This window comes from Urocampus carinirostris, chromosome 13, assembly GCF_059441175.1.
Source record: "Urocampus carinirostris isolate Australia breed hairy pipefish chromosome 13, RoL_Ucar_1.0, whole genome shotgun sequence".
NCBI classification, from domain to species: Eukaryota; Metazoa; Chordata; class Actinopteri; order Syngnathiformes; family Syngnathidae; genus Urocampus; species Urocampus carinirostris.
The window spans coordinates 3,275,060-3,288,435 of record NC_142361.1 but is presented as its reverse complement, the minus strand read 5'-3'; the positions used below and the strand labels follow the sequence as shown (position 1 = coordinate 3,288,435).

The window sequence follows — 13,376 nt, the reverse complement described above, 5'->3', positions numbered from 1 at the left end:
GTCTTGCATTGTTCACAAACATTACCAGGCAATGTAAGACGATATATTACATCGCCAACAGCACTCGTCAGGGTGAGATCCTCCATCTTCTGCACTGTCGACGCCATGTTGGAAATCAAAGTAAGCGGTCTTTCTCCCGTGATTACTCGGGCACGCGAGCGCTCAATAATCACTGGCCGTTCAGAAGCTAGCGATAGCTCGCGATAGCAATCACTCACTCTCCTGAACACGCCTCTGGTCCCCTCGTTCACTTCAAAAAGCCAGCTCATACGTTTTGTTTGCAAACGACAGGAGTCGGTTGCGACTAAGACCTCATTGGCCTTTTGTTTCTTGGCGCATTAGTAAATAATATATTTGTAACCATGATCTTATTAAATGGTAGTCGCTATTTAGGGCTATACAAATAAATCTGACTTGACTATTTTGGTCACATAAACCAAAAAACTCTGAGGAGAGGTTAAAACTGCGTCGGATGAAAACGGCGTCAGGTGTTCGGGGACATGTTACTTAACGGCGTTATTTCCAATGGGGTTATTTCCAACACTGGTCCTCAGTGGTGCCCTGATAACCCAGGCAGTTATGGGATCCATGAACCGTGATGATCTTCAACCTTATGTTCTCGAGTGTGGTTGAAGACAAACTAAGCTTTGTTCTACGTAATCAACATTTGAAAAGCCTGAAGTAAGTTATGTTTTCCTTTTTCGAATGACTTTAAATTCATCAGTCTAGAGGTGGGCAACCTGGTCTCCAAGGGCTGCATGTCCTCCATGAATTTAGAAGTTTTTCTTCTGCTACTCTTGAGATTCAAATCACCAGTATCATTAAACATACTCTTGTCGGTCTACTAATGAGCTTATCATTTGTATTCACACAGTTGAAGAAGAGAAACCTCCACAAACATGCAGAACCCTCAAGGACCAGGTTGCCAACCTCTGACGTAGCCTGTAACGGGACACAGGCCTTTGTCATAAAATTAAGCAACATTTCTTGACACGTCCTTTTAGAGTGATAACGCTAATAACTACCATTTTGCAATAATTCTGAGTAAACCTCAACTGATTAGTCTCTGACTTATTAGCAACAAATGTGAAACTTATTATCAACAAATGTGTGCAAAACCTTATGAGAATCTGTGATTTTTCCCCCCCATAGAACGTCCATTCCTAAACTCCGACTCACCTAGGATGGCCACCACTTCGTCGTCCTGGATGACTTCCAGTGAGCCCGACACCACAAAGCACAGGCTGTCAACGCTCTCTCCTGCATGGTAGATGAGGTCGCCCGGTGCACAGTGGATAGTCTGGAATTCCATGGCCAGGGCCCGCAGGCAGCCATCACTAGCCAGCCTGAAGGCTGGGTGCTCTTTGAACACCTTGCGGTTCAGGTGGACGCAAATATCGGCGCGCATGTCTTTTGGGCAAATCTGCAGCACCTGGACGGTAGACACAAACTATAATACTATAGGCCTTGAGTATTTGAACTGTGATGTTTTGCCTCATTTTATTCCTTTCTCCCAATAGAGTGCTTTTTGTTATTAGTTGTGATTGCTTCAGCAATGCACAACTACATTGCCAAGTGCTGTAAACATTCAATAATATTATTATATCCATCTTCTTCCGCCGAATTTTGACGGGCCTCTCCTCCCAGAGCTTTTGGAGTAGCCCAACGATTCATATACCAAAAATTCCGGCCGAATCAGTACTCTCCTGCGACAATACAGATTTTTGATACGACCAAAAAAAGTCCCCATCCAGAATAATGGGTTTTGAGAATCTCCCATCCGGAATACATGGGCCCATTCATTTCTATTGGTAGTCACGGAAACGAGGGCTTTTCCAGAGGTTAGTAGGGACTAAGCAGGGACTGTCCAGGGTGGCTTGAGGGGGCCCGACCCACATTACCTTTAACCATAGGTAAATGGTGAATTCCAAAGAGTGTATGCTAGCAAGAGGATGCTAACAGCTATTTGCGCCGCTAGCAAAGTGTTGGGCTGGCAAATATTAGCGCAAGCTAGCTGTAAACACTGTTGGTGATTAGTATTGGCGATGAAAGGTTGATGCTATGCTTACTCATGCTAGCTGTAAAAACTGTTGGTGACGAGTTGGGCTGGCGCAGCCAGCACAAGTATTAGCACAAGCTAGCTGTAAACACTGTCCGCAAAGTGTTGGGCTGGCAAGTATTAGCGCAAGCTAGCTATAAACACTGTCTGCAATGCTAACTTCTTCATGCCCAAAAATTTGGGGAATGGCTACATTGTAACAACTTCATATTTATAAATTATGCCAATGGATTCATGTTAATGAGTTATGCTAATGGGTACACGCTAAAAAGTGATGCTAACGGCTAAATGCTAACTTCTTTATGCTAAAAAATTTTGGTAATGGAAATATTTTAACGACTTAATATTTACAATTTATGATAATGGGTACATGTTGACGAGCTATGCTAACGGATACATGCTAAAAAGTAATGCTATCAGCTAAATGCTAACTCCTTTATGTTAAAAATTTTTGGTAATGGCTATATTTTAACGACTTCATATTTACAAATTATGCTAAAAAATACAAATACATCTCTCTGAGTTAAAAACTTTATGCTAACTCATAATGCAAACAACTCAACGCTATCGGTTCTCTACCAACATTTGCCAGATCAATCACAACTCTTACAATTGCCGCGGGAATTGTCTAGTTTTCCTTTACTCTCCAAAAAAAGATATCAATACTGCATGTGTATCCACGTTTTGGTCCTACCTACAAATACTAACAAAACCAAAAAACAATACACAAATTAAAGGTTGTTAGTATACTGTAAAATCCCACTTCATATATATATATATGTATATATATATATATATATATATATATATATATATATATATATATATATATATATATATATATATATAATTATATCAGTGTTTCAGTAATATCTATTTGGATATATAAATCATCACATTATTTATTTGGTTGTAGTTAATACACTTTATGATTACCTATTATTATTATTATTATTATTTGAGTACAGCATGGCGGCGCAGTGGTTAGCGCGTGTGCGGCACAGTTCTGAGGTCGTGGGAACCTCCTGCGTGGGTTCAAATCCAGCTCCCGGCCTTACTGTGCGGAGTTTGTATGTTCTCCCCGTGCTTGCGTGGGTTTCCTCCGGGCACTCCGGTTCCCTCCCACATTCCAAAGATATGCATTTCAGGTGAATTGGCCGGTCCAAATTGTCCCTAGGTGTGACTGAGCGAGTGAGTTGTCTGTCCCCGTGTGTCCTGCGATTGGCTGGCAACCAGTTCAGGTTGTCCCCTGCCCACTGCCCGATTATGCTGGGATGGGCTCCAGCACCCCGCGACCCTACTGAGGATAAGCGGTGCAGCCAATTAGATGAGATGAGATTTACTACTGGTTTATTTGAATGAAGAATTTAGTTATTGCGATTGGGCAGCTTATCCTGTGTGTTTGAATTAAAGTTCTCTTGGGAAAACTCCACTGCACTAAGATGTTCTTTCAAACCACACCAATGTGTTGAGAAACACCAGCCTGTTAATTTCTTAATACTTTTTTTTCTGGTAGACGTGTCATTCTAAACTAGCCTAAAATATATTCTATTGTTTTTGTTTCATTTATTTTATTTGTTATTGTTGTACTTTGTTTTACTGTAATAAAGGATCTCAATAGAACTACACTGCTTCAGCTGCAGTAGATACTAGATACATTTACTGTTAAAATACAAGTATTTTTAGTAATTTGGAAAAGGACATTTTGCACAGGTAAAATGATTGGTATTGTTGCAGCATACCTTTTCTGTGTCGATGCCTCTTGACATGGACCAGGTGGACGCGATGTAGTCCATCACCCGCTCGCTCAAGCCCTTGGGCACCTGATAGAGTTTCAGGAAGTCGCGCACGCTATTGAGCATCTCGTGGTAGCGGTTGGTGTTGGCGTACATTTGCTGGAAAATGGTGGTCACGTTACCAAAGATGGTGGCGTACAGGAGAGCTGCGGGAAAGAAGGAAACAAATGTCATCAGGAGTCTCTATTCAATAGTAAAATCACAGTTGGGACATTGTAAAATGTCACTCCTTATCCAAGAATAAAGTTTATGAATTTTAGAAAGCCATTGAACCGAGTGATGGCAACCAGACTTGACTTTGAAGGAAAGAAAATTTATTCTGAAATGCTAACGGAAGTATAAAAAACACTAAAGTTTAGAAGGGAGTTTATCAAATCACCATCAGTTACCATCACTCGAATTAGAGATGAGTTTGAAGCTGATGGAACTGTTCAGGACAAAACTTTTACGAACCGGCCTATTATTAGTAATAATGTGCTTGAATCCGTTAGGAAGTCATGTGGAACGTTTGGATGTCCTCGTAACATTGCACCAAAAAAAAACATTCAATTTTAGGAATTGCGTATCCTAAAAAGGGTCGCAGGGACCGATTGGTCCATCCCAGTTGTGTTTTTTTGGGAATGTGTGAGGAAACCGTTGTGCCCGAGGGCACAGGGAGCACATGCAAACTCCACACAATGAGGCCGGTAACTGGAGTTGAACCCAGGACCTCTGAACTGTGAGGCAAATGTGCTAACAGAAACACACTCTGGTTGCTATCGTAACATATAACACAAAACGTCACTTCGATCCTGTATCTTTGGCGAGCAGGAATCCCTGTTTACAACGTGACAGTTGCACACCCCGGCAGGCAACTGCTATAGGTCGACGAATTATCGGGCGCGACAATTATCGGCACCGATATTTGGGAATTTGAGTGATATCTGTTTTGGCATTTCTATTTATTTGACGGGCCTATTATTAAGACTTAGATACAGCCAAGCCTTTCGCACTTCTCATGCCTTCTGTATCACACGCGACCGGAGACGAGTCACTAAAGCAGTTATATACTGTATTAGAACGTTAGAGAGACGTTGGAGCAGAGTAAACAGTGGCAGCTCTGGTAACTCCTGAGTTTGGCCATGACTATGACTCAAGACTGCCAGGAGTATTTAGTTATTCAAAAGTTTGTGGTAGAAAAGAGTGTGTGTAACTCAGAGATGACATAAAAAAAATAACGTTCAGGCGGAGACTGATATATTAGCTCTTATCATAGCAATACACACAATCAAGTGTGTGTGTTTGCTATTAAAAGAGAGCATAAAAAGCCTGCTAAAGTGGAACAGGAGTGTCCACAATTTTCGATAAGCGAGCTCCATTGAAATTTCGATGCACTTTTTGTTTTAAGTTAGATTAAGTCATGTTAGTTGTATTGCCATTTTTATTCACTTATTGTAAAAAGTTTCAGGGAGCTAATAAAGTTTTTTATATACCTTTGCCACCTCCCACTAGGGGTATATGACTTCGGCATATATACAGTATATATATAGATTTTACAAGTTGCAGCTCAGACTTTTTAGATTTCCTGTATTGTTGATTTTTGGTTTAGGTAAAAAAAAATAGTCATATTATTTATGTTAAAATAGTAAATTACCGTTTCAGGGAGCCATTTATGTTTTATGTACCTTGTCACGAGTTGCCGCTAAGCCTTATCTTATTTCCAAAACTATTGATTTTTGGTATAAACAAAATAATCGTTAAGTGAGTTATGTTGAAATTCTAATTTATTTACCATTAAATGTTTCAGGGAGCCATTAAAGCTTTATTTGAACTTATAACAAATATTCTTTGTTTCTTTTTGCATTATTAAAAACCTGGAATCACTCCATTCTGAGCAAAAAAATATGGAATCATGAAAACAGATAAAGTAATAACAGTCAAACAATATCACTACTATTAAGTTGCACCACCTTTGGCTTTTATGACAACTTGCAGTCTCTGAGGCATTGACTTGATGAGTGACAAACAGTATTCTTTATCAATCTGGTGTCAACTCTCTTTGATTGCAGTCGAAAGATCATCTTTGCAGGCCGGAGACTTACTGTGGACAATTGTTTTCAATTTCCACCACAGGTTTTCAATTGGGTTGAGATCTGGGTTATTTGCAGACTATGACATTGACTGAATGCGTCTTTTTCCATGGAATGCTTTCACAGTTTTTGCTCTGTGGCATGATGCAATGCCATCTTGGAAAATAAGTTCATCATCCCCGAACATTTTTTAATTGAAGGAATAAAAAAGGTGTCCAAAATGTCAATATAAACTTGTGCATTTATTGCAGATATCATTAAGGACTGTGGGAATTTTGATGTTTTCTTTCGACAGTCCTCTTTGTAAATATCACCGGAACGGCACAAAACAAAAGTTCCAGCATCATCACCTTGTCCAATGCAGATTTTTGACTTATCACTGAAGATAATATCCACAGTCCATGATTGCCTCTCCCTAGCCCATTGCAGTTTTGTTCTTTTGTGTTTAAGCGTCAACAATGGTTTCTGTTTAGCTTTCCTATATGAAAGCTATTTTGCACAGTTCTGTCACATACATTGACTCTGACTTCCTCCCATTTCCTCTTCCATTTTCTGTTTTCAATACATATGGCATTTAGTTGTTTTTCTTGACGTACACATGTCTTCCTTGGCCTACCATTATGCTTTACTTTAACAACCTTTCCATGCTGTTTGTACTTAGTCCAAATCTTCGATACAGCTGACTGTAAACAGCCAACATCTTTGGCAACCGAACGAGTAGAGTTACCTTCTTCAGGAAGTTTGACGATCTTGTCTTGCGTCTCATAAGACATCTCTCTTGTTAGCGCCATGATTCTTGCCAATCCACTTAGTCCAGGAGCTCTCCAAGGTGTGATGACTGCATCGTTTTTGACTCCAGCCTAATAAGCAGACTTAATCTAAGCCACGTGCCCAATTGAAGAAAGGAATTTGACTGAGTGCGTCCCTAATTTCAACTCAAAATGAACTGATTCCATGTTTTTTCCCCAGAATGAAGTGATTCCATGTTTTTTTCTTCAGAATGGAGTGATTCCATATTTTCTTCTTTAGAATGGAGTGATTCCATATTTTCTTGCACAGTTACTGAAAATTGCAATGTTTTTTCTTAATTTATTTTAGAGTTTCTGAGTGCCAATATGTTGCACCGTGGAATGACCTTACGACTGTTTCATGTTTGTGATCTGAGTTTTTTCAACAGAATAAAATGTCTGAGTGAGGGCTTGCCCAAAACTAGTGATTCCATACTTTTTGCTAGGGGTCGTAGAACAGGTTGGAATTTCCTATCTGAGGTTTAGGCTCCCCTGTTCGTTCAAGTTCAAAATCGGTCAAGTTGTTGAAGCCGTCTGAAGCTGTGGGCTGGCATCTGTGAGCTGATCAAAGGGGTATACGAAGTGTTCCTATGTGCATGGGGGTCTAATTAGCCCTTGCCGACAAGGGTCGGCGGAGAGCCATGCCAGGTTCACATTTCAATTATCCTCTGATGCTGATGACAGTAACCTGTGTTGTGTTTGTTGGCACAATCAACACAATATCGCTAATTAAAAAGTACTCCAAACTCCCCCGAGGACTTCAGACACCCATCCCTGTGATCTGATGTTGCACAACATGCTTGTGGAAGACATCAGGAAGCAAAAACATGTCTTTTGTGGGGCTCTTTTGGGTTGGACTAAATTGTTTTCAAGCCTTAAAGGTTGTGTCGTTTGAGGTGTCTGAAAAAAGTTTAAAATAGGATACTATCTTTATTAAGTATGTGTTACAGGGTTAGTACACTTTTTAATGGCCAAATTCAAGCACTTTCAAGGCCAAGTTTTCAATTTTTGCAGTACTATAAAATGAAAAATCCCAGCACCAAACAAGAGTATTTTTTGGGGTTGACTTTTATGACTAGTATAAAGAATCTGTTTTGCTGCTAGCACATACTTTGTGCTAATTTGCGCTGTTCCTATCTATGATCTATGATCTTTTTGTGTCAATGGGGTCTATAAACTGACAGGAATTCTGCCATTCTGCAACAACAATGCACGTGCTGCTTGGCTACGTCACACTTGTTTACAAACATGAAAAGCTCTTAATAGGTTTGGGTAATAATCAAGTTCAATATGAAATACAAAAGGAAAGTTCTCAATGTATAAAAAGCAGAAAAATAAACCACATTTTGACTCATTTTAATGATATTGATGTCTCTGAAGCAGAGTGCATTCAATTTTTCCTTAGACTGATGATCTTTTGCTTTTTATTTTACTTATTTTAGTGTATAGTTTTGCACATTTTTTAGAGGATCTGTGTCAATTGTGTTGAAAGAGAAATGTAAAGTTGTTGTTTTTTTGCATTGCATCATTTATTTATAGCACTGAAGAATTTAAGGATTTCAAGCATCTGTACAAACCCTGTTTGACAGAAAAATGCTATACTATTCAAAATAACTAACTGACATCCTACGAAATCTACTTTTTAGGGGTTCAATATTAAAAACAGTATGAACTTATCAGTGAGCCTCATGTTATATACACATTTCAAGACCTTTGAATATTTTAAAATTACACGTTTATATGATAGCTATGGTTTTTAGTTTATTATTCAAATGACTGTAGTAGTTATTTTTTTAAATGAATGACGTTTGTTTTACCGTTAGGAGACATAATACACCATGTCTCTTTAATGCTACATAAAAAACATTTTTATTTATGTGAGTCGGAGACGCACATCAACATACCTGCATAGTTGGTGGGTACAATTAGCTATTACAGTGAAGTCTCGGTTATCCCGGTTAATGGGGACTGAGACCACCCGCGAAAACTGAAAATCCGCGAAGTAGCGGCGCCCCATCAAAAATGCTTAAAAAAAACGTATACAGGTATACAGTATACACTAATTTTAATTTAATATTTTTCATTATTACTGTATGTGCATTTTTTTATGTTTTAAAATTTTGTAAAATGATGCAATTATTAATTCTAATTGAATATTATGGTTTCAAATTTTGTAAAATAATGTAATTTCTAATTTAATATTTTTCATTATTATTAATTTTTAAATATTTTTTGATATTTTTATTTTTTTAATATTTTTTAGACCCGCGAAGCTCTGAACCCGCGAAAGTGGTCCCACGAACTAGCGAGGTTCCACTGTATTTTTTCTGGTTTAAATATGTGTATTGACAGTCTTTAACCGTTAACCTTCTGACCGTAAATAAAGTCTGCTTGCCAGTTTAGTCTGTGTGCTCCGAAGGATGAGGCCCCTGGAATGAGATGAACATAACAGGGCTCAAGTTTACACTAACATTTTTGCTCTTACCACAGATTATTTGGTTGGTCAAAGATGTTTGTATTAGTCCTTTTGTATTCAAAATCTCCAACTTGGGTTGACACCTCAATCATCACAGCTTTCTTCAATGCGATATTTGTTTGCAAAGGCCCTAACTGCGTGGCAATTTTTTTCTTTCCCAGCATGCTACAAGGCGTCGCGTTGCCATTTACAAGTGAGCGCCTTAGCCCATCAAGTTCTTGCACCTTCGGCCAGCTCCAGGCTGATTATCTCCCCCCTCCCTCACAGCGTTCTGCCTTTTTTTCTTGTCACTATCTGAACAGAGGAGGCAAAGTACAAAAAAACCCCTTCTCGGCTCATTTGGCGGGCGCCTACATTTTCTGCCACTGTTTCGACAGAAATTGCGCCATTAAAGCGTCATTAGGAAAAAAGGCCTCCAAGCCTCAAGAGGATGCGCGTGCGCGGATGCAATTTTACTTGTCGTCCATTTGCGCTTGTCTATGAAATATGGATGCCCCGATAGTGTTCTATTTTTATCGTCAGCTCTGGATACCGGTGCTGCCAGCAGAAGATCACAGTGCTAGGAGGGGGATTGGGGCTATGGGGGTGGGGATGGAGATGTGGGCGGAGGGGTACAGCTATGCATATGTCTTGCTGCCATAGAGACTATTGGCTTGGGGTCGACAACATTCTTATAAGTATCTTTAATAGGGTTTTTACACCTTTTTCATGGCCAAATCAAGCATTTTCAATGCCATTTTTTCCAGTATTTTCAAAGAAATTAACTTTCTTATTGATGTTAATTTTGATAACCAATACAAAGTCAATATCTTGCTGCTAGCACTTATTTGTGCCATTTTAAACGTTTCCTGCCTATGATCTTTTTGTGTCAACACTTTTCTCATGGCCAAATTAAAGCACTTTCAAGGCCAAGTTTTCAATTTTTGCAGTACCATCCAATGAAGAATCCCAGCGCCGATCAAAATAACCTTTTTTTGGTTGACTTTGATGACTAGAATAAAGTATCTATTTTGCCGCTAGCACAGTTTGCGCTGTCCTTATCTATGATCTATGATCTTTTAATGTCAATGGGCTGCTATAAACTGGCAAGAAATCTGCCATTCTGCATCAACAATGCATGTGCAGCTTTAATATGTCACACTTGTTTACAAACACTGAAAGGGCTCCATAGGTGTTGGCTAATAATGGAGTTCAATAGAAAAGACAAAATAAGAAAGTACTGTATGTGTATATAAAAAGCAGAAAAATTAGCCAAATATGGCTCTTCTCAGTGTGCAGGGCCAAAAAGCCATGTTTCTTAATAGAGCTGTCCTCTTGGCTAGGAGCAGTAGAGGGCAGTGACGCTTCACACGACAACGCAATAACTACAATCCACCAAAGCAGGCGTGTCTGCGTCATTTTCACGCCCTTTTTTAAAAAAAATTTATATGGAGTCTGACTGCCAAAAAACACGGTAATGGAAAACATTTCAAGCATTTTCAAGCACTTCACCCAAAATTTAAGCATTTTCCTGACCTGGAAAACATAACATTATCATTCGAGGATTTTAAGCACCAGTACCCTATATTAAGACAGGGGCCTATAACTAGGGTCCCGCAGGCCACCGCAATTTGAGACATTTGTTCTAAATACAGTAATACCTCTGCCGTAAGAAATTTAAAAGTGTTGGTGTGCACCTTGGTTCATAGCTTGGCCTTGATGCTAGGTCCTTGGCTTGGCCTTTTGGCCTTTGTGTACTTTCTATGAAGTCACTATCTTTGATTTTTGCATTTCGGAGATGGAATATGAGCTTGCTCTGTCCACTCCACGCATCGGCCCGGTATTGCAGTACCTCCGGGAATGGTGCATTCGCAATGAACGCAGCAAGGCTTTAGGGCTAGGACCTTAGCTTGGCCTTTTGGCTGAGAGTAAGTGTCCCGGCTCCTAGGCTTTGTAGCGTATTATGAACTGACCGATAACGGATAATGGATAATGAATAACGAAGATAGATCAATAACCCTTAAACCCCAACCAAGCACCCCCCCCACCCCCACCCCCACCCTTACCCCACGCGCTACTCAAGACACTAGCAATTTAAGATTTGAGAAGTGTTTGGAACAAAAATCTTGTGGGTGGAGATATGAGGCCCAAGAAACGCCGCAACAACCCGCTCACTGGTGGCCAGGCTGCGGGTTAGAAATCGTCCATGTTTTATAGCTATTTAGGGTTAGCTTAAATGCTTCATGAAGGCCGGGACACAGATTAAATGGTTTACAATTATTTTGTATTGAAATATTTACCCGAGATATGAGCAATTCTGGATGGAAGCATAATCTGGGAATGAATTAATCTCGTCTGTAGAGGTTTCACTGTATACAATTGTATTGCACATTGAGATTGGGTCAATTAGTTTGCAGCAACCAAGTATGTTCAAGAAGATCTTCCTCAATTTTGGTGGACGGTATTATTCGCCTTTAGTAATACATTTGCATGAGAAGCATTTGTAAAAAGAAACGTTACTGTTTCTTAAATGACAGGAGTGTTTAACACATTGTAGTTCAGGGGCTACTTGGTAGAAAAAACATTATCACGAGGCCGGACTAGTAGATTAAAAAGACAAAAAAAGGAGAGGGGGAGATAGGCAGAGTAAAATCAAAAGAGAAAATTAGACGGCGAGGGAGAGATTAAGAGAAAGGTGGATAAGAAGAGAAAAGGAAAGACAGAAAGACAAAAAAGTTAGAAAGATGAGAGAACGAAAAAGCAAGAGAGAGAGAGGGAAAGACAGAGAGAGAAAGTTAGAAAGAGAAAGGGAGAAAGAAAGAGATGATGAGTGAAAGAAAGAAACAGAACAAAAGAGAGAGAGAAAAAGACACACACAGAGAAAAATAACAAAATAGAGAAAGCCAGAGATAGGTAGAGAGAAAAAGATTAGAAGAAAGAACAGAGAGAAAGACAAAGTAAAGAGGAAACAATGTGGGGAAAAAAAATGGTTGCTTTGGAAGTGGCGCCTGGCTTTGGTGACAGAGTGGACATCTTTAAAACTGCAGCTTATTTTTTAAATTATGTGATGGACTACATTTCACCACCGGGCCATGAGTTTGACATGTGTGGCCGATGATGTCATACAAAATATTTTAGATCTGCAGTTAAAGAAGACAGCATAAAAAGTTCATGTAACAAATGAAACTGATACCATTACTTCTAATCATTACTTGCCCCTCCCATATCTTTTACCAATGACAAACTTTAGCATGCAATCTCAACTCAAGAATTTTGGAATTATTTGCTCCACTTATTTTTGTGTAACAATTTGAGAAGTTCGTAGACAATAATTAGTCATCTTAATTCGGACGCTGATTGGCTGTTTATCTCTTTTCAAATCCCCGTCTTCCTGTCACCGGTTGTCAGTCCGTCTGCGAACATCAGCCCACGCTAGGCAAGCCCTTTTCAACCCTGACTCTATCCTGTCCTGATTCCCGTTCGATTCCCGGCGCCGACCCCTTTTTTGAACTCGATTACGTTTCTGCTCCACCGTCCCGGTCATGGACCTGTTCTTCCCACGCTCTCGACACTGCCTTTGCTCACCACAGAAGTGCCACTTCCGCGTTCCAAGCGATCTGCTACCCGTGACCGACGATCACCGGACTGTCCATTTCTGGTCTCTGTCACATATGTGGGAGGTGCTTCATCTCAATTGAGATCGTTCGTCTTTGGTAGCTGTATGCACTCCACTGATAGCCTTGATCATTTTATAGTGTTTCTTGGTATCCTATCAAAGGCATTTGACTGGATTTATCTCCCTTCAGCTCAGCTTTGCTCAGCGTAAAACCTTTCATATTATCCAAAAATGCTCCTCTCCAGCCTGCACTCTGCTTTCTTGCCGGTATTATTTTTTACAAGACGTTTTTATTAGAGGCGGCATGAGAAAGGAGCCATGCATCACGCCTGGCACATCTTAATAATTCAGCGGCAGCTCCGACTGAAGATAATGAGCCCAATGAAGGAAAGAATAACAGACGCTGAAGGCCAACTGACACATGTAGGCAGACGCCAGAGCTGTATTCAAAGCCTAACGGCTTGCAGTGATAGAAATTGCACTTTGTGACTTCCTAACTGTGGCAAAGTACATTTCACAGGTTCCAACACTATTTCATATTCTAACTTTTAACTTGGGCCTTACCTTGAAAGAGAATCTAAAACAGGGTTTGA

The 13,376-nt window shown here is 39.8% G+C and overlaps 1 protein-coding gene and 1 pseudogene across 4 annotated transcripts in view; one reads left to right on the top strand and one right to left on the bottom strand.

The window, feature by feature from the left end:
• kcnh1a (potassium voltage-gated channel, subfamily H (eag-related), member 1a) overlaps nucleotides 1-13,376 on the bottom strand; it is a 95,734-nt gene that overhangs the window by 19,958 nt on the left and 62,400 nt on the right. For 3 of the 4 annotated variants that reach the window (XM_088351940.1, XM_088351942.1, XM_088351943.1), the window contains 2 exons: nucleotides 3,802-4,001; nucleotides 1,180-1,432 (listed from right to left, as the gene is read on the bottom strand). In XM_088351940.1, coding sequence (XP_088208066.1) covers nucleotides 1,180-1,432; nucleotides 3,802-4,001 — 453 coding nt within the window. Of the gene's footprint in view, nucleotides 1-1,179; nucleotides 1,451-3,801; nucleotides 4,002-13,376 lie in introns of all 4 variants that reach the window. The other variant, XM_088351941.1, reaches the window with a different exon arrangement.
• LOC148353501 (U2 spliceosomal RNA) lies at nucleotides 10,898-11,041 on the top strand (annotated as a pseudogene).